This window comes from Triturus cristatus, chromosome 3_1 (genome assembly GCF_964204655.1).
Source record: "Triturus cristatus chromosome 3_1, aTriCri1.1, whole genome shotgun sequence".
Taxonomy (NCBI): Eukaryota; Metazoa; Chordata; class Amphibia; order Caudata; family Salamandridae; genus Triturus; species Triturus cristatus.
Window position 1 is genome coordinate 1043667308 of NC_140583.1, and position 26163 is coordinate 1043693470.

The 26163-nt window shown below is 42.1% G+C and overlaps 1 protein-coding gene across 1 annotated transcript in view; it reads left to right on the forward strand.

The window, feature by feature from the left end:
* The window catches only part of SIK2 (salt inducible kinase 2), a 352896-nt gene that overhangs the window by 153804 nt on the left and 172929 nt on the right, over positions 1 to 26163 (forward strand). Inside the window, exon 3 of the mRNA XM_085645799.1 lies at positions 12021 to 12084. Within this exon, the coding sequence (XP_085501925.1) occupies positions 12021 to 12084 (64 nt within the window). The remainder of the gene's footprint in view (positions 1 to 12020; positions 12085 to 26163) is intronic.

Genomic DNA, 26163 nt, shown 5'->3' on the forward strand with positions numbered 1-26163 from the left:
TCACTACCTCCCCAGTCGCAATCTCCGTTCCTCTAGCCAGGCTCTTCTCACTATTCCCCGCTTCCGTAAGTCCAGAGCAGGTGGCACTAGGTTTTCCACTCTTGCCCCTCGCTTTTGGAACAGTCTTCCATTTACCATTAGATCTATTACTGACTATCTACATTTCCGGAAGGCGCTCAAGACCCACTTGTTTGCCCAAGCATTCTCCTCTCACTGATTCCCAATGTCTTTCTCTGTGCCACTTGTAATCTCTCAGCGCCAGGAAACCGCTTGGTCACAGTGCGCTCTATAAATACTTTCAACTTCAACAGTGAGCATACAGTAAGTGACAGGCTTTTGATGATATCAAGCCAACTTGTAGACTATATAGTTCTAAAAGTATACAGAAAAAAGGAATTATTTATGGGCCTGATTAAGATCTTGGCGGACAGGAACACTCTGGTACAAATGTGACATATCTTTTCCTCCAAATTACAGTTGCATAAGATATCATATAATTGTAATTTAGCGGATGGGATATCCATCATGTTTGTGACCGAGTAACCCTGTCCGCCAAGATCTTAATCCGGCCCTTGGTACTTATTCTTTTTAGAATGGGAGACTGTAGATCCTCATCTGTGTTTCTTGTAGGAAAAGGCTTGCTTGTTGCATTGCTCAACATTGGGATAGGTAATGTTGAATCACTTTCCAAGACTGCACATAGTTCATAGCCCAGCCCTGCATTCCCTTTCCCGTCGATATACTTGCTTTAATGAAAGTCTTTTTTTTTCTGGGACGTACGGTATCTGTGAGGGTGCGGTTTGAAGGAAGAATGAATGAATCAGATCGCAGTGAGAATAAAGCACAGTTGCGTGGAAACCTGCTTATCTGCTTTTGTGTATGATTAGGAGTCCTGCATTGCACGTAGAAGTCTGTATATCTGCCTCATTTGTGGTTATCGGCGCTCCAGGCCAATACTGCAAACATTGGTGCAAAAAAAAAAAAAAACAAGGAACGAGGGGTAAGGGCGAACTGCAGCAAGCTAAGGACTGGGGCAGCGATGAGGGAAGCATCGACGATAAGCGAAGGACAAAAAAAGTACCTTAATCCAAGCACGAGCAGCAGAAGAACGCCATTGAAAACATCAATCTGTACTTGGTCCATGCTCCATCGAAAGGATGAACAAATGAAAAGGAATTGGCACCTGCACATGCTGTCCAATAAGGAGCAAGGAAATGAGAGTGACCACAAGCCAACCAATGGTAAAGTGAAAGGTGGGCTCCAAACCCTTTTTTAGCATGCAGTGTACAGGCGACACCTAAAATGAGTACCAGGGCCACCACCTGCAAACACAAGCACAGTTTAATCACCTATGAACCCATAGAAGCCCAAAAGAGTTTCCAAGCAGGTAGTCTTATTGAGCCAGCAAATCTTAAAATTAAGCTAGGTTTTTAGGATAGCCACAATGAATAACGAATCCATTTTTATATAAATCATTTAGGTGCAGATTATTTGGGTTTACTGTTCAGCATGCACATTTTTTATAATTATACGACATGGGGGGGTGGCGGGGGGGGGGGGGGGGAGATGAGCCCAGCTTGACTTGTGGTGCTTTAATTAGTTGGTGAATTTAGGAGTATGCTATTGGAATTGTAATAACCTGTTGACCGGTTACATAGTGTCATATCTTTCTTTACTTTGTTTACGTTATTACACTTTATAACGCCACAAACATGAAAGCTTTATAAACCAGCAAGCTGTGGTTCTTTTTCATAGCTATTTATGTGGACTTGAGCTCCTTTGCTTTGTAGGTAGATTTGGTGCTATACAAGACACTAATGGTGGGTTATAACACAATAATGCATGGGGGAAAGGTATGGGTCAGCGCTGGAGGACTGGAAAAGATGAGCACAGGGAGGGAGGAAGGACCTGTGAGGGGTTAAAGAAATGAACAGGCTTGCCATTTGATAAAGTTTCCCAAAATAATTTACCTGGACACTCACCCACCTTAACATGACTAATTTATATATTTTTCTTTTTTTAAATGTTTCGTTTCTCTTTGTTTTTTCAGGGACTTGTGACTTAAGCTCCTTTGTTTTACTTGTCTTTTTTAAATTTCTGTACCCTCCCGGTAATTCATTTTTTTACCTTTTCAACCACGTATCACTTACCTTAAACATTTTATTCGTCCCTCTTTTATTTTTTGTTTCCCGTATTCTATTTATTACATTTTTCTTCTCTTTTTTTCTTCTGACTTTGTCCCCGATTTAATACTTTGTAGCCAAACTCAAGGCATCAAAATTATGCCATGTGACTTCTGTTTTCACCTTGTATACAATGTTCCAAATACGATCCCTTAACTTTTAATAGGGAGCCAGCGTACCCAGTATGTCCCACATGGTATTCTTCCTTAACCCGCTCACCAGGCCCAAGTGAGTAGTCATTTGCCATGGACACTAAAAATTCGAATCCCATGCATCTAGCACAAAAAAAAAAAACGGAAAGTAACTACTACTAATCGACTACGATAAATAGTAAAGTACAAATATTGATGGTACTAAAAACATGAAAATGAATATAACAGCTGCCCAATGGTTTACTGTGCTGTAAGGTCTAATGCCATTTATTTATCGAGTTTTATATAGCGCGAACTAGACGCGAAAGTATCAGTGTGCTTTACAGGGATATCACAGCAGCAATAACATGAGATACATGTGGCGTAAATAAAGATACGCATTGACACTAATAGATAGATATAGAATACAATCTATGGTAGGTCATGTAGACAAATAGTTCGGAGGTAGTTAAGGTAGGTTTATCAAGTTATCCAAGGCACTTTAATAGCATTACAATATTGCGTGTGCCCCTGAAACTTCAAGACCAGGCAGCTGGATAAATAAACAAAATGATTACAGCTACCTTGAGAGGTCATAGCAATCAGCTACTTATAAAGCGAACATATGCTGAATTTTCTTGGCACTTTAATATGTTGAAAAGAGTTGGAGCTGGGGCAGATGCTTGAACCTACCTGGAATCATTTGGTTTTCAACTGCTTTCCGTACGACAACAGCTTGAATGTAACTTTTTTCTGTAAAGGCAACTCATACCAGAGCTTTGCTTCTGCAAGTCAAAGTTGTATCTTCAATACAGTCTTGTTGGTTGAGGGATATGCTGAGTGCAAGAGTGGAGCCATCTTACAGGCCCAGAGGGGATCTATACGACGAAGTCTGAGAAGCTGAATATGAACTTCTCAACTACTAAGAATGATTTAAAGGGAACTTACAGGCCACAGGATGGTGGACACCACCAGCTGCACAGCTGCCTCTCTCTTGCCTGTGCTTCACTCCACGCATACCCAGTGTCAGAATGTGGTTAGCTTCTAGCTTTCGTCCGGCCAGAAGCAGAACATAGACATCACCAGTGTTGACTCCTGTTGGCTACCTTCCACAAGCTGAAAGGCAATGCACCATCCTACCTTAGCCGTCCATATGCAACATTCCAATAACACCATCGCAATAACTAGACATGCTACTGTACATTTCTAGGGTCCACAAACTGCATAGGAGCCTTTCCTTTGTTGAAGATCTTTTTCAATGATGCCCTCTCTCTTGGTCACCAATCTTTCCATCTCTCAGATATGTTACTCTATCTAGTTAATTTCCTTTGCTAGTCTTACTCGTTACTCAAACTCTTTGCATGGCTTGGAGATTGTCGGAGACATTTTTGTGTCTCTGAAACCTCATGAATCCTTTGGCCTGGCCCTACGTTCATAAATGGTTCCCTTTCCTCTTTTATCCAATCCCCACTGTTAGCATTTCTGTGGATTTTGTTATAAATATAACAGAACAATGCCACATGGTACAATGTGTTGATCTTGCTGCTGCGGTCTTGTTGCCATTGTCTTTCCTCCTTTTTATCTCCATGTTATTAACGTTTTATAGTGCAAAAGCTATTATTTCCAAATGTCTTTGATTCTTCATGCCTAACACTGTGTCTTGTCATAGCTATTTATTTTACAAGTTAGGTAGCAGACATGCTGTGGGACCATCCAGAAAGGAAATGGGCAGTATCATTATTAATGGCAGAATTGTTATAATAAATGTATTCATAAACGTTAATTATATACTTCATTATATTTATAATACTAATTGCAAACAAGATAATAAACATAAGTTATTAGCAGAACATATATTATGAGCTACAGATACCAAATGTATAAAATTGTCATGTAAAGTAATTTAAAATATAACATATCCAATAAAATAACATTTCAAATGTTGTTTTTTTTTTTAATTAAAGAAATAACAATAATAGACCTGTCCAATTTTAACGGTGGTAAATTTTACAAATGGCTTGTTAGAGTTAGAATTGTATCATTGTGAAAGTAAGCAAGTGAAACCACTAAAGGAGAATAGCTTGGACTTCACAGTGTTGGTCCTTTTTTACCATTAGGTACAAAAAAAACAATTGTGCGTCCATATTTGTGAGCACACAAATAATGCAGTTAATTTCACTTCACTTGTGGGCACCATTAAGGAAGGGCTATATTGTAGGCACAAGTCAGAAATAGATATGTTAATGATTTAATAATGTATTATTTCATTTTATATATTGCTCGCATCTGCGGATGACTTAGTCCCTTGCTATTCCTTGCACGAGGTTGTCTTCCGTGCAGTTCTTCGTGGACTTGGAATGTCCAATATATCGTGTTGTGTTGAATGTTAGGTTTCCTGGGTGGCTACCATTCAAAGTGTTACAGTGCAATGTGTTTTCCAAAAGGGTAAGCTTCAGATAAACTTGCCCAAAGATCTCCAAAGGAAATGATGGTGTGACTGTGCAATTGTTTTAAAGTTGCCCTACAATCGTTAGTCATGCCATGGACAATCCCAGTGAAATAACAAAAGATGGGAGCATGTATTTTTATTCTTGATTATTTACTTACTGTTGATTGCGAAATTACTCTGTTAACATGGTTCTTTGTGTGTGCAAAGACCTCTGTGTGTGCTGTTTAATCACCATGTCACATGTTTAGACCCTGGTCCATTTGTTTTCTTTTTGCATTCGAAAAATGAGTATTGCTCATTGTGATTGTGCTATTTGGTAAGAAACTAGAATAAATGGTCTTTGTTGCTTATGTGAAACCAATCTTTGTACCAGGCTTCTCCAACCAGTAGCTTGTGAGGTACTGGTTCCTCTCCAGCTATCTGCAAGTAGTTCTCCTATGTGCTGCCTAGCATACTACATTAGAAGTTTTTCCTAGTTGTATTATTATATTTATACCAACATTGAAAAGTGTGTAATCGAGATGAAAATGTGTGTATTTTCAGATCTCGTAAACTAATGTTTGGAGAAAAATAGTATTACACACATAAAAGCATTCTACATTGACAAAGCATCTTTAAAAAAAAATACATATATATATATATATATATATATATATATATATATATATATCTGCTTCGAAACACCAGTCAGGTGTACTCGCAGGCGGGTGCTTCTTCGTGCGGGGGTGTACCCGCATTCAAATATTGCTGCAACTCTCCTTCTCACATTCACCATCCACTAGAGAAAGACAGCACTCGCGGGGGCCGTTTCCAAAGTTTATTCACTGGAAACTGTCACGTAAACAGACGCGTTTCGGTAACAACCTTCATCTATGTTTACCGAAGCGCCCGCCCGCCATGATTTTAAATCGTCATGCAATTCATAAACATCGATGAGGGACCAACGTCAATCACGTGGTCTCAAACATTTCCTCCCCAATGTCAGCGCCATCTTAGAATGTCAGATTACCAACATGCCAGGGTGTATATACTCTCGCAAATGCGCGCAAATCTACTAAATATAGGGATTGAAAAATAAATCCATGTACGTTAATAAAGCCCTGAATGGGCATACACCTGGAGGAACTCTCCAACAGAAACCATGGCTAGGGCTGCCTACTACATTCTCTATACATTAATAAATCAATAGCAAAAATGCTAGAAAAAATGCTGAGTGGGTGAGCAACTACTAAGTCTATACATCTAGAGATACTATATACAATATACAATGTTTCTACAGGAAGCAACCAAAGCAAAGTAACAAGTCATCTACTCGGGTTCAAATACAAAGCGAAATCTACATACATACAAATATACATTTAAACAATATATATACACACTATATATACAACTGCAAAATCCAGTGTCATCAGGCTATGTGGTAGAGTGAAGGGAGGGGAAGGAAAAATGTTGAACTTCATTCCCCTAGGTGAACAGCCAACTCTTCACTACTATTGAGACCCCATGGTGTTTTAGTTTGAAGATCGATAATGTACCGTGACTCCAATCTCCGGAGTTTAAGTATCCTGTCACCCCCTCTAGGATTCGACGGTGCATGGTCCAAACAAAAGTAGCTCAACTCCTCTCGATTACGATTATGAGTTTTGTCAAAATGACGTGCTACGGGGTAGGTCTCGTCTCCTTTACTGATCGCCCGCATATGTTCTAAAATCCTGATCTTAGTAGGATGAATAGTACTGCCCACGTAGCGCAAGCCACATGGACATACTAGGCAGTAGACTGTATATGGAGTGGTGCACGTTAGGAACTTCCTGATGTTTCTACTAATTCTCATAATGGGGATTTCATAACTGAGCACTCTTTTACTCCCTTTGCAGGATTAGCATTTGCCACATGGGAAAAACCCTCCTAATGCCCCAAAAGGTGACCTAGGGGCATCCCTCAAGTAACTGCACACTAAGTCATTTTTGATGGACCTAGCTTTCCTAAATGTGATAAGGGGGTGGGGTGGAAGATCTGTCCCTATCACGCCATCAGTCTGTAAAATGTGCCAGTTCTTGCGCATAATCCTTTTGAGGTCCCCCGCATCTCTAGAGAAGGTGGTTATGAGTCTGAATTTGCCTCCATTGGTGATATCACCCAAATCCTGAGTTCTTTTACTTTTAAGCAAATCCGCCCTTTTGGTGACCTTCACCTTCTCAAAAGCCTTCTCAAGAACCCCTCTACTATAGCCTCGGGCTTCGAAACGTCTAATGCTATTGTTGGCTGCCTCTTGAAACTCTTTATCATCTGAACTGTTCCTTTTTATACTGAGCAATTCCCCATAGGGGATGCTCCTGACCAAATTACTGGGGTGGCTGCTCGAGGCATGCAGGACAGAATTTCCCGCAGTCTCTTTGCGGAAAAGTTTAGTTTTCAACTGTCCCTCTTCTACATAGATGTTGACATCCAAATAATTCACAGAGATAGCATCTATCTCCCCCGTAAATTCTAGATTCACTTCGTTGTTATTCAAAACATCTATGTAGTCTCTAGCCGTGTCGAGTGAACCGTTCCACACGATGAACAAGTCATCAATGTAACGGTACCACACGACAACCTGTTCTGTCCACTGTGTGTTAGAAGTACCCCAGGCTACCTGCTCCTCCCACCAGCCTACGAACAGGTTCGCATAGCTGGGGGCGAAGTAGGTACCCATGGCCGTTCCCGAGATCTGTCTATACAGTTGTGTATGAAACAAAAAGATGTTATTAGTAAGACAAAATCTGGCAAAGTCTGTTAGCAGTTCATTGTGTTCTAGGTACTTCAAAGGACGTTTCTTAAGAAAATATTCCATTGCCACCAATCCATCACAATGTGCAATCGAGGTGTATAGACTTGTGATGTCTAGTACCATCAATTTATATTCTTCCTTCCATTGTAGAGCGGCAATGTGCCCCAACAGATCTTTGGTGTCTCTAATATATGATTTCAAGTTTTTGACATGGGGCAAAAGGAAGGAGTCAACATAAATCGACATATTTTCTGTAAGACTGCCTTGGGATGCCACAATCGGTCTCCCTGGTGGTGTCGCTTTGTTCTTATGTACCTTAGGCAGGTGATAAAAAGTCGGGATAATAGGGTTCAGCCTTCTGAGAAATAGAAATTCATCCATTGTCAATAATCCTTTGTTGTGCCACTTGGTGACGAGGGAGTGATAATCCTCCATGCTGACATGGTATTCATTGGTGTCGATGGCAGTATACGTCTGTCCATTTGAAAGTTGGCGAAGCGCTTCCTTATCATAGTTAGCTTTAGTCTGTAAGACTATGTTGCCCCCCTTGTCCGAAGGCTTACATACTATTTCCTTGTCCCTCCTCAGATCTTCTAGGGCCTTTTGTTGTTTAAAAGAAAAATTACTTTTCCTTGTTGTGTCCTTTTTGAATTTTTGTTTCCGTCGGAGCTGTATCAGATCCATAGTAACAGCTTCCGAAAAGACTTCAATTGCATCAGGTGCCATTTGTGGTAGAAATTGTGACAGGATACTTAAACTCCGGAGATTGGAGTCACGGTACATTATCGATCTTCAAACTAAAACACCATGGGGTCTCAATAGTAGTGAAGAGTTGGCTGTTCACCTAGGGGAATGAAGTTCAACATTTTTCCTTCCCCTCCCTTCACTCTACCACATAGCCTGATGACACTGGATTTTGCAGTTGTATATATAGTGTGTATATATATTGTTTAAATGTATATTTGTATGTATGTAGATTTCGCTTTGTATTTGAACCCGAGTAGATGACTTGGTACTTTGCTTTGGTTGCTTCCTGTAGAAACATTGTATATTGTATATAGTATCTCTAGATGTATAGACTTAGTAGTTGCTCACCCACTCAGCATTTTTTCTAGCATTTTTGCTATTGATTTATTAATGTATAGAGAATGTAGTAGGCAGCCCTAGCCATGGTTTCTGTTGGAGAGTTCCTCCAGGTGTATGCCCATTCAGGGCTTTATTAACGTAAATGGATTTATTTTTCAATCCCTATATTTAGTAGATTTGCGCGCATTTGCGAGAGTATATACACCCTGGCATGTTGGTAATCTGACATTCTAAGATGGCGCGGACATTGGGGAGGAAATGTTTGAGACCACGTGATTGACGTTGGTCCCTCATCGATGTTTATGAATTACATGACGATTTAAAATCATGGCGGGCGGGCGCTTCGGTAAACATATATGAAGGTTGTTACCGAAACGCGTCTGTTTACGTGACAGTTTCCAGTGAATAAACTTTGGAAACGGCCCCCGCGAGTGCTGTCTTTCTCTAGTGGATGGTGAATGTGAGAAGGAGAGTTGCAGCAATATATATATATATACTGCTGGCAAACATTCCTGATGTATTGAGGTGATAACTGCTGCTAACCTTGAATATGGTGACCATAAAGTAATCTTGTTAGAGTTGCAATTGTGACAACTGACAATATCAGTAGCGCAGGTTGGTTTTCATTGAACATAAGTAGATCTTATAATAGAAAAAGTTGGGGAACCCTGCTGTATACTAATATGAAGGTGTTATCAGTGGCGGCTCGTCCGCAAAGGCGGAGGAGCGTCACCCCACTGCTTTTTTGCAGTGAAAGACAGAGAAAATAAAATAACTCGTTTATAATTTTATTTTCTCCTACTTCCACCCACAGCTTTGCTTGAGGGGGCAGGGGGAGAGTGGTAGCACCCTTCTAGAGTGCGCAATGACTGCTTGTACGTCCCTCTCTTGCCGCCCAAAACAGCCTTGCACACTTTGCATGTTCTCCATGCAGGCTGCATTGCAGCCTACGTGCAAAACGTGCCCAGGCCTCCAGTCAGCATCTGAGCGCCAAAAAACAGCACGCAGACCAATCACAATGCTGCTAAGACAGTGTTGCGATTGGCTGACTGGGAGCCTGGGTGAGCTTCTTGTGGCCGAGCAAGGGAGGACTGACGAGGAAGTGGCGGAAAGGTAAGGTTTTAATTAAATGTTTTTATGGCCCTTCCCCCGCGTCCTCCCCCCCTACCTCACACGTCCTTCCGCCCCCACACCCCTACCTCCGATCTGTGCTGGCCACACCTGGGGGTAATATTGATGTCCAAGTTGGCGCTGGTAAACTAATTATGAAGATTTTCAAATTATCAAAGTTGTCTCTGTAGTTGTATAGGTTCTTTCTGTGAAAAGCTTGCATTTCCCTATTTTGCACAATTTGATTTTGTGTATCAGTGGTAAGGTAGTCTAATGGACTCTTGTCCGTTACACAATGTAATGCTGTGTGTGGTAAGGTATGTGCTGTAAACTGTAGTGCTCACTTTATAACATAAGGTCAGTTGCTGTGGACAGGAAAGGTAAGGTGTTTTGAGCAGGTTGCATGTGACATGACTGCACATGCACTCGTTGAGGGAATAATACTGTTTTCCAGCTCAGTCTGGCATCGACATACAGGTAGTACCACAACAGATGAAGCACGTTCTGAATAGATATGATCCATTTGGAGTGGGCACAGGATTGCACCACTTTTCCTTGGCTTAACTTTATCATGTGAATAATTTTCCTTTGTGCGTTCTATATTAAATCCAGATGTGGTCGTTTTTGACATTGTTCCCTTAATATACTTTATGAAATTAAAATTCTCTGACCCAGCTCTCAGTCAGATTCGCCCCTTGAACTGACTGACGGCTTTAATTGCTCTGCTGCTCTAGTTGACAGATCAAAGGCCCTGGCATACAATGGGCCCATTCCAGGGATGAATACGATCGTGCTGTTGGATCACGGGGGTGAGTTAGAATCTCCTTTGCCGCCATCCTGCAACAGTTTGATGATAATCCAAGGGAGGGAGATGCTCCAGGGAGTTAACAGTGAAAGGTCCAAGACTTTGGTCACTGCGTCCCATCCGTGGGTCTCATTGAAGTTTGACGGGGAAAGGCCAGACTGTGTGGGCACAGACCGGCATGGCGGGAGAGGTGCATCCGTTTTGCTTTGAGTGCTGTTTGCAGTCCTTTACAAACTGCAGCACTGGTGTGGGATAGGCAGTCGGCTGTTTAGTGCAGTTAGAGGTGAGAAGATGGCGGTGCACCACTAAGTTGGGTGGTGTCCCACCAATCTCAGGAGACTTCACCTACATTCTTAAGTTCCGGCGCGGGCAGAGGTCCTTGAGAAGGCGCATGAACAAACCCAGGGATGGTCGGCATAACTGATAGGTTGAAGGTGCACCCATTTTTGACTTGTGCTCTGGACTGATTTAGATTGTCTTCAGGGCTGATCATGCCAACTTCCTGACTCTCAGGCTCAGTGAAGAATGGACTTTCTGATGAGCCGGCAAAAAGGGGGGGGGGGGGGGGGTTGAAAGGGGTTGATGATGATTTAATTGGGCAAGTGTAGCACTTAACATGTCTACATTAGCTTACATGCTCTATTCTAGTATTCTTTGCAGAGAGACTTCAATGAAATGAATAAACCTGCTTTTGTAATTTAGGTAGTGTGTCTACTGATCGTCAGAGTTTTCATAAACACCCAAATCGCCATGTTGTTTTTCTCAGCCAGTCAGCATGTGTTTAAAGGTGAGGCTATCATCATTCCAATAGGCCAGTATATATGTTATACCACCCATCTGCTGGCCAGTAAAGATTGTGGCTAAACTGAATCCTAGGTTTACCGCTGCAGCCAAAGATGGTGAGCCAGAAAAAAAACGGAGAATAATCGTCATGCTCCAAAAAGTGCAAACTCTGATTTCTGTGTTGTTAAAAGATCAAATGTCTTACAAACATCTGAGAGTGCTGGCCGTCTGCTGTTGCTCTCTGCAAAGTCTCTGTGGACGCTGCAGTGCGGAGTTTAAAAACCCAACAGGGGGAGTGACCCAGCCTTTCGTTATTCCGAAGTCGGCAAGAACCAGCTCATGGATTTGGGTTACAAAAGAGCCAAAGAAAAATTCCATTACTGATCTGTGCAGAGTACATGGCCAAAGTACCATTAATTAGTATGGCCATTGTTATTGTTATTTTTGTTTTTTAATTATTGTTAATATTGTGGCTATCATGGGCATTGATATTAGGTTTTTCTTCTGCTTTTTTTTTCTTTGTCCTCCTCTTTTCGTCTCTTCCTCTTTCCTCTTCTGCTCCCTGTTCTGCTTCTTACTCCTATCTTCCCTTCTCCTCCACCTCCCCCCTCTTCCATCCCCAAGGCCGGTCATCCTTAGCAGTTGTACAATATTTGAAGCTAGACTTCCTACAAGTAAACTTCTCTTTCTGCACCAACAGGTGATGGAGACCAAAAGCATGCTGTACCTCGTGACGGAGTACGCCAAAAATGGGGAGATTTTTGGTGAGTTCTTTATCGTTTTGCGACACCGATGCATTGGATTTAAAATAATGCAGTGATATGAGTTTTTTCCAATTAGTGGAGCTCTGATTCATCCGCAATTGAGTTGCATTGATGGCCCTAAACCACTTCCATCTGTATGTTCGATGGTTTCTTCCTTATAAAACTTGGGATGACCTAGTCATGAGTAATGTTGGTAAATTGTTCCTTGTGATCTATGCAGAGACTCTTCATGACTCTTGTGTTCCATGCTCCTGCTCTTCCACACCCCTGTCTGTACGCTCATTTACCGCTCTGTTTCCTCCTCTTGCTGCCCTTGTTTGTACTTCCCTCCTCCGTCTCCATCTGCTCTTCAAATAATGAATTCCAACCCTCCCAACCCGGCCCTCTTTCCTTACATCACTTCTACTCCAGTATCTTCTGTTATCATATTTACTTCCTTTTTGCCTTCCGCCATCTCTTCTTCTTGAGTTTTGTCCTGTCTGAACCATCCCTCGTGGTCTCGAAGCCCTTCGCGTCGACTAGTCATGTGGGATGCTATGGAATTCACCAAAAATGTATATTTCTTTTCCGAAACACGTTGCATGAATGGGTGCGTTTACATATAGCTTTTTTTCTCCACTTTTTTCTCTAGGGTCTGCATAAACCCAGGATTTTATCTGCCCAAGCATTATTCGGTATTTAGTTGTGATCACGTTCGTTTTAAGATGCTCCCTAGTTGATTCATAGCATTTCTGTTCACTGATTTTTGTTTATGCAAATTGGTGTAGAGGCAATCAAATGACTGGGTGAATTCATTAAAGGCAATTTGTACTGTGTGATTACAAAAACAAACTTTACATCACAACTTTGGAAACTCCATCAGGGAAATTAGAGCTTTTCGTGTTCTAAATCATTTTCTGACGAAGGTATTTGGATGAGAACATTGTAGGAAATGCACAACATGGCGGCCGAGCTGGGACCGCATAGCCATGGAAATAAAAAGTAATAACTGAGGTATTGATTACATACACCAAAATGCAGAACAACATCATCATTTTAGCATATGCGCATTAATATTGTGGCTTGATATAATATATTGACCATCTGTGTTTAATTGTGTTATATGCCACGTTTATATTGCACCACAATGTAGTAAGAGCAAAATGTGGAAGCTGTCAAATAGATTTTTTTTTTGTCGTAACATCTTTTTTTGCATGATCTTTTTATTAACAGACCATTATGTTTGGGTATTTGATAAAAGCTGAACAATGCAATGTTAACGTTCATATTGTGGAGACCGAGGAACTCATGCAGAGCTCAGTAGTCGGCCCACCTTACAACGAAGGCCTGTTGGCCAAATTTGGACATCGACTCTGTGATGACGTAGTTGCCGCCGCTGATGATAGAGGTGTAGCACTTCTATCAGAACATAAATGCTGAGCAGCCACTGTGTCATGTCAGTTTCTGGAAGTCATTGGAGGGGGGGGGAGAGATTTAAGATAGTATATAGCTGATCCACTGATGTTCCAGGGTAAGGTTTTGCATTGCAACATCTAACCTAAATTGCGGCAATTTAAGTGGAAAGTGGAGTTGAACATTACATAGAGGTCAGTATGAAAAGATCAAGCGCGGGAGTCTCTACCGGCCTCCGAAGCGTCCACTCCCTGATCTGCCAGAATGTAAGGGCCATTGTATTTTACAGCTAGGATGGCTGTCGTCCTTCTGTTGATTGCAGTCACATAAAACTGACATTTTTCTGATGGGCACTATGGGCATCCATCACAAAATGCGTATTCTGCATGTATTCCCCTAGTTGTTATTCTAGAATGATTCTTGCTTTGATGACATTGATTTAAATCAATGGCGTCCTTCGTAAGTGCAGGAGGACAGGATACTTGGCAGACTTCCAGGATATCCACATAAAGTACATTTATATATAATTAGGCCAAGTAGAAATCATTTACATGGTTATCCAGAAATCGTGGCATGGATCCAACCTTTGTGGATCTACTTGGAACATCTCTGATCTTCATTGTATCTTCATATGTGTAGACCTATGTTTAATTTTACCCGGTGTAAATAGCCTCCTTAACTGTAATGTCAAATGCTGAACTTTGAATAAGGAGTGTTTGGTTTTGGAAGCCGCATCAGGTTTTGCATAGCTGCTGAAGACCGGTGTTTTTGGGAGGCCTGTGCCTGAGCAGTTTCCTTGGTCGTCTTGAGATGACCACGCAGTAGAATGCCATGATGCTGCATCTCGTGTGTCCTCCTCATGACGCCATTCTTGACCAGGTCTGCTTTAACTTGTCATTGCTTTCAGCTGCTGAACTTGTTTTCTTCCATTGCTGGATGAATTCAGGAGACAGAGTTTGGCAACAGATCATGGGTTCAGGACACGCGATGAACACAAAACAGTGTTGAGGATGAAAATGCTGCTCAGATGTCCCAGAGTCTAACTTCCAAGCAGTCCTGTAGGCGCCCTTAGTAATGCTCTTCCTTGAATACTTGACCATAAGGAATTTAAAAGCAGAGGTGTTGATATGCGTGTTATTTTTTGTTTTTCGAGATCAAATATTTATGTAGTGAGTGTTGATTTAAGTGCTGTCGAGATTAGCAGTCTCTACCACTAGAAGATGTGTGTTCTTGATAGTTATGAGCTGTTGAATGTTTTTCCAGGAGAGGAAAATTCATGTTAGATTCTCAGTGTAACCACTATGTAAACAAGCTCTCTTTAGATTAATGTCACGTACATTTCTTTTGAATGTTTATCTGACATGAATCCACACCAGAGTTTCAGGATAAAAAATAGGTAAACAAGTTCTAGTTACATTCATTGTATGTGCTTTTCTTTTGTATGAAAGTGTGCAAAATATGCCACATGAAAAGTGAATATTTCAGAGGGCAAGTGTTTCAGTTTTCATGTGCTCTCCACCCCTCTCATTGCTTTCCCTATAGAAACATATTTTTATTTTAACGTATACATTTTAAAGGGATCTGGCAGCTGCAGTTGTCTCCCAAGCCACTCCATTTTTTTCTATGTTTTCGCACCTATGTACATTCCTTTTTTAATTTTGCTTACTGCTCCAAGTGCCCCAGCCTTCTTGTAACGATAAGTAAAAATGTAGTAACAGCTTCTTGCTCTCGCATATGCCTGCGCACTAGATCACCAATGCATCATGACATGCATGATATCAAAGACAGAGCACAGCACATCCAAGTATTGTCTGACTACCACTAGTCGGTGATCAATTTAATTTCAAACAAAACAATAAGTAAAATGATCAGATATACAGTAATCTTGATCTCCACTAAAGTTGACACGTAGGTGAAAATGAAGAACAGCCGACACGTGTTTCGTCGTAAGACGACTTTCTCAAGGCTCTGTTCGATCGTGTCGCATGTGCACAAAGCAGCAAAAACACCCTATTCACTATTGTGAGAATGTCGCAGGTGCAAGGCAATAGCAGTATACAGACATCAGTCGCAATATAAGGTAAAAACATCAATTACTTAGTGAATGATCCCGGAATTCGTCATAATAAACGAATCGGAGTCTACGAGTCACAACTCCCAATAGAAGTGGTATTCTTAAAACCGTGATCTACGGTAGAAACAGAGGTACCAGGTCTCGTCCACGAAAAGTAAGGTAAGAAAGAGCACGCTGGAGGACAAAATGCACCATACAATTTGCGAACTAACAGAGGTGCTGACTTTTTCTTGTTAAACCACTGCCATCCATCATGAAATACATGTTTGCATATGCGTCCTCTATTTTTCCACTTTAGTAAAAATTTGTGCCAGTGCTGCATGTGATCGGCAACAAACATTAAAAAAAGATCCTAAGGAATAGATACCTGGCATAGACTTTGGGAGAGACAGGGCACAAGGGGCGTCTCAAGGCCAGCAACGTCTAGATTGGTCAGAGGCACGTCCTTTACGGGAGAACCCTCGAACACTCTGCTCCTCTGGGTACGTGGATCTGAATAGTTTCAGAGCAGCAGCAAGTACCCACCACGAAGTTGCTAGAACAACATAGACTAATGGAATATTAATTGACTGACGGTTGTCTAATTGTGATATCTGTTGCAACAGCCCATTGGGTCTCTTTACTTTTGATGTATCTGTCTATACCTTTTCATCTTGTTTCATTCAACCCTATGTAAAGCCCTCTGATACCCCTGCATCATGTGTGCTCTCTATAAAACACTCTGAATAAATAAATAACATTTCTGTTTGCTGATGTTGCAACACACTGGCAAAGCCAAGAGGTTGAAAAGACGAGACCTATTGGCTTTCGCAGTGCTTTCTTTGTTCTCCACGAGGAACATGTTTTTCACATGGAACTACTTGTCCTAAAGGTTTGCCAGTACTGAAGCTGTTTCCATCCCTTTCCCGCTCTGACGTTAACAAGGGTAAATCTGCAACCGTTGTCAGCAAGTGAAGCTGCCAGAACAAGTAATATGGACCTCCACAAATCCCATAAACTGGTGGGTGTTTACCACCCTTTTTAAGTGTCCATGCCCTAAAGTTACCAATATCCAGCCATGTGAGATTTACTATCACCTACAATGACGTCATACTCTGACACAGGGGTGGGATTTTGCTTCCTAAATTAATGCTTAAATTAAAATAAAACTGAGCGTAGAGACCCAAAGTTTTTCTTGGGGATCAACTTTGTTACTGCTGAGCACCGGGGGATTGCCGAGTTCCAAGGGTGGATAGTTTTTAACCCCACCTCGTGTACCTTGCTTCCACCAACTTGCATTTCCAGTCTCCTCGTCTCACACTTGTAGGTTCTCTTTCTTGCATTCTTTGTGTCCTTGTCGCTGTTTAAGATATTTCTCTTTCTCATTTTCTTCCTGTTTGATTATCTGATGCTGCAGGAAATAGTAGGGATCCAACTGGATCCCAAATCCGGCTGCTATTATTAAACCAGATCTGGGATGCAGGCCATTGGTTGAATCAAAGATATCTGCAGCAAAAGCGGTAACCACTTAGCTACGTACATAACGTATAAATCTGTGATCTGTTACACATTGCGCTTTGCAGGAGGCACATTAACCCGCTGATATCTTTTAACTCAAACCTGTGACTAGACTGCACACAGATCTCTCCAGGAAGGGCATTGACCAACTGAGCTATCTTACTATTATCATACTCTGGAAATTGGTTAGCAAACAAAGATCTACAAAGCAGTGCTTTAACCCCATAAGACATTTTAAAATGCTACCAGCGTGCAACCAATTACTTTTACATTGGTCCTTCTTGCCAATTTTTGGTGGGCACAGATTGTAAAAATAAAAAAAATGTGTACTTTGACTCTGCCCCCCGTGACTCCGCTTCGCATCCTGACCACCTATTAATGGAATCCAGGGCTACATTTTATTTCCTTGTCCACCACTGGTTTTGGGTCAAAGTCTGATGCTAATAAATTAGTCCTCATTTCCAAAATTGAGTGCCGATGCCCGCCATTGGCACTAATTCCAATTAAGCCCTGTTGCAAATGCTGATATACGCACACTGTTTGCTTGGGTGCACAAATAGGTGTGTGACTCATGTCTGTTTTTCCAGTAAAGTCCACTTGTAAATACATTAGCCATGTGAAACTCCCGAATGTGAGTGTTGGAGTGACTTTTCATGGTTTCTCCAGAATTCATTATGTTACTTCCTAGAAGCGGTCTGTGCTATCTTCATGCCTTTACTTGTCAGAAGGCCTGCTTTTCATTAAATGTTCTCCCCTCCCTTTGTACTTGGATTCTTCCCGACATTAGTAGCTCTGCTCCGAGTTATTTCTCCGCTCTTTTTTTCTCCTCTTCCTTCGAGCAGTCGAGTTGGGGAAATAAACAAGACCGAGCTTGTTTGACAAAACCAGTCCAGGGCGACAAAAACCAGGGCGCCCTTGAGGTGGAAACATTTCTGACATTCTGGAGAAATATGTCTTCCTGACGCCTTCAGTGGGGATCAAAGCTCCGTCCATCGTTCACCACCCCCGCCTACAATCTGTGGTGCCAAACTTATACCCGGAAATCCTTCAGATCTGTACGTGTGTGTATATAGAGAATGTATACACCTCTAACCCTGCTACAACCCAAATGTGCACTGTACCAAGTGTGTGTGGTTTTTTGTGGGAGGGTGGGACTTAAAAGGATGGGAAAATATAGAGTGGTGGTTCTTAACCCGGGATCCGAGACCTTTGGGGTCCGAGACGTTTTAGAAAATTAAATAATAAAGTTTATATGCATAAAAATGTAAAATTAACAACTGTAAGTTGCTCTATATATGTGGAGGAATTTGAAATTGGAGGCCCTCAGTTTAGTTGGTATTCATGGGAGCAGTGTGAGTACAGAACACAGAAATGGTATGGATTGTTGGTGGCCTCAATGGAGCACTGGTTTGTGCTGGTAAAAACAGAGCATGCATTAGGAACAAAAAAGACCAGTGACGTGCTAGACTAGCATTTTGGTTAGTCTTTTAAAAATGAAGCCACATTTTGAAAAGTTCCAACCCTTCCGTTCAAATTAAAACTTTCCATTTTAGTATATCTTTATTATGTATTAAAATATTTCATTGGTTGTGTATCATTGTATACTTGTTTCTGTGATTTGCAGGGCTTTAAGTCGGCCAGGTCTCACTGGTGCCGAGCACCGGCAGTTTTTAGGTCTTGCCTTGCTATTGCGTAAGCGATCGCAAAGCGAGACTATTGTAAGGGGGTTTTAAAAGTGCTCCCAAAAAGCGGATTGCATGGCTAGCACGCGCACAATCACGCGCATCGTGCCGCCATGCAATCCGTTTGGCAGCGCACTTCAAAGGGTCCGCTCCCCCGCCTGGAATGCGCTCCCCCGCCAAGAGCGCGCGCCACGCTCCGCCGGGCTTGTCTTGTTTTTTTTGTTCACCTCGCCGCTCTTCTGTCGGTCTCATCCACCCTCTATCATTTTCTCCTGCCCTATCTTAACTTCTGTGTCTTTGTTTGCTGTCATTCCTTATTTCTTTCTTCCTGTTTTCATCTGCTCTCTCAATCTATATACATTACCCTCGTTGCCATCCTCGCTTCTCTGCCATTCTCTTTTCTCTATCATGCTCTTGTTCTGTGATTTGTGACCCTTGTGCACGATGTTTTGTACGGATTTGGTTTCATACATTTTGGGAAGCTAGCCTCGGTTTTTGTGAAGCTTATGCACATTGGAGGGCTTTGTTTCTATATGTTTTCTGAAGGTGGCCACTGTTTTTGTGAAGAGCTTTCTGCAGTCACTGAGCTCTCTGCCTGCAGCTTTTAGACAGTCTGCCTGTTGCATCCTCCCTGGCCGTCCTCCTCCGATTCTCATTCCCTCTCCCTGCAGCTTGGTATTTGATCCTGTGAGTGCCCATTCCGTGCCACCGAGACAAACTGGCCATCTTTCTTACAGATCCTGCATACAGAACAACTATTAATTCCCTATGTGACACGCAGCGTAAACAACACTCATTATCGGGTTTCTGCTTTAATCATAATTAACAAATGTTTCACAAAATGTAGACACCTCTTAGTCTACATCAGACCCCTGTGCTGTGAACCAGTGACTGCAGTGTAGAAGTGCACGGTATAGCCCCTTCCCCCTCTTCATAATGTAAACAATGGAAGCCCAGCCCTTAACATAAACAATCCTGTTTAAAGTGCTAGCCCCTGCTGCAAATTCCCACAAGCAGCACTTTCATCTCCCCCCCCCCCCCCCCCACCTCCCCCACATCCCTCCCCAAGCCCCTTCCACTCCTACACACGGTACAGGTCTTATCAAAGTCGTGCTATGTAAAATGTCACTTTAAAGCAAAACGAGTCTTCAAACCCAAAAAGTAAGTCCCAAACTGAATTATCCCTCCCTACAGAATGTATATTTTTTCCTCATCTCGTGAACCAAGATTATCCCAGTTTCTCGTATAGTCCATGGGCCAAATTCGCTCTCACTGTCAAATCATTATTTTTTTTTGGCAATTTTATATAACGCAAACACAACCCAAAGGGGTTCTAGGGCTTTACATGAGCACCGGCTACATTACACAAGGTCATATTAGTCTCTTTTATACACTGAATTGCGCAGGATCACAGAATGTTAAGCTAATGCTGCTGAGACTCAAACATGGTTCACCAGTTTCAAAGTTGGTGACTCAGGCCCTAGCGCATTCCAAGTCAACTGCAATTTAAAGGCAGCAAAGATTTAAAGGCAGCAAAGATCACTGGATGCAGACTGCGCCTCGCTCTTAGCTGGCTTATGAAGACAGCAAACATTCAACCCCACATAATTCAACACAGCGCTACACAATTAAGTGGCACACAATTTCACAACACACAAATGCACACCACAAAATTCAACTATTGACCATCGCATAATTTCACACAACACAAATCAACACAATTCAACTTCACATCATTCGAAATGCCACATAAATACAATCCATCAAATTCAACTCCACACATTTCCACTCTGCTCCATGCCACATAATTCCACTTCACATACCACCACTCCATGCAAAATAATTCCATTACTCTCCACGCAACACAGTTTAACTCCAGATAATTCCACTCCACATAATTACACTTCAACCTACATACTTACACTTCACACCACATAATTACACTCCATATATATCCACTCAGCTCCAAAACACATTATACTCAACAAAATTCAACTTCAGCATGCCCTGTATTTACACTCCACATAATTCCACACCATACCACACAATTCCACACAATGCCGCGCCACACAATTCAATGCAGCACAATTCCATACCACACAGAATAATAACACTCTATTCCATACCACACAATTAAACTCCACATAATCTACTCCATGCCACATAGCAACACTCCACATAAATACACATCACACCATGCCACATTATTTTGCTCAACATAATTTCACTCAGTGCCACACAATTCCACACAACACAATTCCATTCCACGACACAAAATTCTACTCCACAACACATAATTCAACTAGATACCACATACATCCAATCCACACCACAGAATCCACATCATGCCACATAATTCTACAACATACTACATAATTCCACTCAATACATGGCACTGTACGACACACAATACCACTAGACATAAGCCCACTAAACTTAATACTGCATAATTAATATCCACATAATTCTATTGCACACCATACCACATAAATCCACCTCACAGAACTCCACTCAATGCCCCACAATTCCAAGTGCATGATATCGGCAGGACTTTCTGATTGCAAAACTGACTAGTTTATCTTTTGTGAAGTGAACTGAAAACAGGATTTATCATTAAAGATATTTAGACATAGGGAAAAGCTATACAGTAGTAGTCACTAAATAATAAGCCATCATTCTATTAAATAAATGTTAACATTTGTGAATACATCTAATGAATATTTTTTTAAACAAAGTAAGTAAGTGAGTTATTCAAATAATACGAGAAATCATCAAAAAAGGAATCCGGGGTCATACTCTTTGATAAATATTACGGTAGAAATATGCCTATTGATTATTGTCACAAATGAGTGCGCATTAGGTACATTGTGTAAGAGACCTCCATTTCTCTCATTGTTTTATAGGACAAAGATTGGAATATGTAAATAAGAGCATCTAAGAACAGAATAAGAAAGATATGATTGACAGCTATGAGTATGTGCGTGAAATCATAGGCCTAGGAGGCCCAAGTGTGGACCCCACCCCCCATCAAATCAAACGAAACAATGACTTGCCAAAACATTTCGATTTGTGTACAGACATGTTTTTATTTATCCAAAACATAACATCAGAGAAAAGTATAGCCTTAACATTAAGCATTCTACATGAACCAGAGAAAGATTAACAGCTGTCTTCACATTATCATATTTAGCAATTATAGTACATCTCAAAGACAGTAGGAGCTAACAGTTGCACCCTGCTAAAATTACCAGAGAATATATATCTAATTACAATTTCTCCCGGCAGGATAATTTACATAGCACTCAGGCCCACAATTTACAATTCTACTCGGACCACCATCATCCCTGAGCGATGGTCCTCGACCTCCATATTCCGAACAGCTGTCGAGAAACCAGATCCTGCCCAGCACCAGATATAACGAGCATTTCCAATGCAATAGGTCTCGTGTTTTAGAAACTTTGACCTATTGGTATTGTAAATGACAATGCCTTCTATTATTGCAGGCTTTTTAAACACGTAAATAAAAGGCATTGTCATTTACAATGCCAATAGCTCAAAATCCCGCAATTGCGAGACCTATTGCATTGCAAATGCTTGTTTTTAAGGGGCCTTGAAACGGGTCACTAAAGGGCTCTGTTTTGTGCCCTGGCACAAGCGGTCTGTTTTTTTCGGCACTGCAGTGACACCAAGCACATCGATGTGCGCGTGCTCACACTGCTCACTTCTCACTAGTGGAGACGTTACGGCATGACGTCATGCCTGATGAGCGTTGTAGGGGAAGGGAAATCTTTTCAAACAGTCATTTTCTCTCTGGATTTCCCTTCTCTTTTTAAAGGTCAGGAGCAGCAACAAATTGTTGTAGTGTCACCAGGGCTTTAAGTGGAAGATTTTTCAATATTATATACAAGCCATAGTTGCTGCTTATTTATCTTATGCAACTAACAGCCACTGACAAAGCCAAAAGTCCTGACTTGTTGTAGTTATGATGTGACTTGTTGATTCATATATCTACAGAAACAGCAAACTACAAGTCGAGTGGCACACTATGCTAAGCACAGATTTTTAGTTTACGTATTTTAAGCCCAGCCCTCAATTACATTGACCACGCCCCTTTGAGAGACCCCTGTTATTTCACCCCACTTAAAGCCCTGGTGATTTGTATATTGTTTTGAAGTTCAAATAGTAGGCCTAGCTCAGGTCCTGGTCCCTGGCTTCCAGTAGTAATTCAGTGGAGGTCCACAGAAGTCTGAAGGTTAAGCCCTACTAGTATAGAGCTCCTGGGATGGGGTAATAAAGAGAGAAGGGTAGTACAACTGGTGTAGATGGAAGAAAGAGGTATTTACTTGGGATGAACATTAACCAGGTCACTCAAGGAACTGTGTTGCTTGAAGACATGGTTTTCAGTTCCCTCCAGATGTGGAAGAATGAGGGCGCTTTTCTGATCTGGTTGCGGATAACTTTACCTTCCAGCAATTTTTAGTCTCAGGCGAAATGTTGTAATCCTGAGATAATAGGAACCTTTTGCGCGTCATTTCTCCTTGACCAATGCCAATGATTTCTTCATTTTGGAAGAGATGCCAAGTTATGGTGCATTGGTAGAAGGAAAGCACATTTTAACCAAAATGTTGGTGTTTAGTATGCATAGCTTGCGATTTGTTTCTGTGTTTCTGCCACGATAGTAGAGATGTTGATTGTCAGATACCGCAAGACCCTTTTGTACACCAACAGAAAATTCATTGGACGAATTGAAGAAAGTCACACGCATGAGGAGCGTCATATTCTATGAGGGACTTCAGTTGACCATTTAGAGATGGTTTCTACTGGCTCAGGCTGACACGTTCAACATTAGTATGTGTATCCAGTAAAAATCGTGAATTTGTACTTGTTAAATACATTTATCAACTGAAACCAGTAAAGAACAATGCAAACTAATAACTAGCTCAAAGAAATGGGCCTACAATCCTGTGGAAGTTTTTTTTTTTTTAAGTTGACCGGAAGTAACCTGTGCCAGCATGTGGAACTGGTACAAACTATCCCATGTTAACTCTTCTGCAGCCCCTTGCTTGTGCAGTCTTTGCATGAGCACCACCGTACATGGGATCTTCTTTCCCTGTACGGGGGGAGGGGAGGGGGTGGTACAAGAGCTGCCAAATCCCAAAGGTGAGGTTAGGCAGCAAGCTAGCAAGCACCTTGGTTGCAAGAATATCTGAAAAATTGCTTTCTATTGGGGGACAGGGAGCGCTTTATTGGTAAAATGCTGTTTTGCTTGTAGTTCATGAACTCTGTACGCACTCCTTGTGGATGGGGTCAGTGACCCCATTGACATCTACCTCTGCCCTATCATATGCTTAAGGAATGGGTTCAGTGTATCTAGGAGTGAAGCCCCAACGTTTCTCACAGGGATCTCTGGGAGGTTAAGGGCGGTCGCAAACAGTCCCATGATAGGACTATAGGTGATAGAGTTAAACAGAGTTTTGCTTTTGGGTTAAGATCTGTATGGCACTCGAGCAAGGCCCCAAGGCGCTTCCAGTTGGTCGACTAACAAGCAGCTCAGATTATCGCACGTAGTTGGTAGAGGAGAGGTTTACAGAGTGGTCTGTGTGGGAAGTACGTTGGTGTCGTTAAATTATATATCTCAGTAAATGTTGTGTGCATATCCTTGTCGCCTGTGCACTGAAGGAGTCGCACACGTTCACCGAGGCCGCAGAAAATCGCTTAGCTCGTAAACAAATTGGAAAGGCCTCCAGGCTGCAGCCGACTTTGCTTTTCTAAGCAACCACACGCCACAGGGAATAGGAATTTCTGGCAAAGGGAGGGTGTTTTGAGGCCGGAGAAGGTAAAAGGCCAAATTCCTTCAGCTCCTTGTGAAATCCCTTTTGACGTGTCCGCGAGAATTGTAATGAGTTTATCACATTTTTCAACAAAAGCAAACCCTTTTTTTTTATTCTTCTTCTTTTTTTTTTTTTTAAGTAGAGCAACCTATCCCAAGGGCATTGTATAGCGCGTGACAATAGAACCAAACTGCGTTCCTCATTTTGTTTTCCCTTTTTAGTCCCAGGGAGGTTGTGCTTTGTCCAGAAACTGTTGGGCAGAGTCAGGGTTCAAATCTGCTTCCCCATTTTCCAGCGTCTACAGCTCTAGCCACTAGGCCACGTTTCTGTAGGAGTTTACTTGTGTTAAACCGTTAAAATCTGCCTTCAGTTGTATTCGCCTTTCCCGCCTCATTGTCAATGGTCTTACTACACATCTCAATGTAACAGGATCCTTGGATAAAGTGTTGGAGGGATTCTGCCTCCCTCACTCAGTGATCACTGTAGTGCAAATCGGCATCGAGGGCTTTAATTGTGGTTGGTGGTGACGGAGAGCCTGTGCTCGGATGACTGGAAGGACCTGCAATGGAGGACATGTGGATGGTTCTAGATTTCACTGCAGCCACCTGTGCAGGGATGCATAATTAGGGCTGAGTCAAGGCGCTGCGCTGTCCCCTTCACAGGTTGGTGTGGTGTGAGATGGCAGCAGGCATGCTCTTTTCTAACTTTTGTACCATCCGTACTTCCTTTGTCACACCCGGTAGCCTTGAAGCCTCTCAGCACCGACCCCTTGCCACGGAGTCCCGGCTACTTGGTGTCCATTTTGGAAAAATCTTGACGGAAAGGAACGGTTCCTAAGGTGCAACTCCTTCCACCCTAAAAATATTGGGGCAGATTTACAAGCCCCTTGCGACACATTTACGCCGCCGTTGCGTCACTTCTGTGATGCAGCGGCGGCGTAAACCATGCACCATGTTGCGCCTTATTTACAATGGGACCTCTAGGAAGATGCGTCGCGTTGTAAAACCCTGCGCCACATTAAACCTGCGTCAGGTTTAATGTATGCAGGGTGGGCGTTCCCTCGGAAAAAGCCTCGGAAAAGTGACGCAGTGAAATCTACAAGATTTCACAAAGTCACTTTTCCGATGCTGCTGCATCAAAACCCTGCGCCTGCTTGAAACAGGCGTAAGGCGTGACGCAGCATGTTAGATATGGGCAGCCCCTGAGCATTGCTGGAGTTGCATCGCTCTTGCGACAAGACTCCAGCAATGCGCCGCCCTTACGCCATCAGATGCGTCACGCATCTGTTTATCCTTGCGCCGCATTGTAAATGCGGCGCATCTGTGGTGGCACAAGGGTAAACTTGCATGACGCATCTTGCCTGGCGCATTCCTGCTGATATGCAGGGATGCGCCAGTTCTTGTAAATCTGCCCCTTTGTTTCTTAATACACGACCCTTGTGGGAAAGGCGTCTACTTGAGAATAGAGGAAGAATGACAATATATCCTCCCGCGACACCTTTTTTGGGATGAAAAATCCGATTCGATTATCTGAGAAGCATTTCTGTAAAGCAACAATTTTGTTGAGGTCCCCAAATTTATGGAACCAACCAGACAATGTTTTT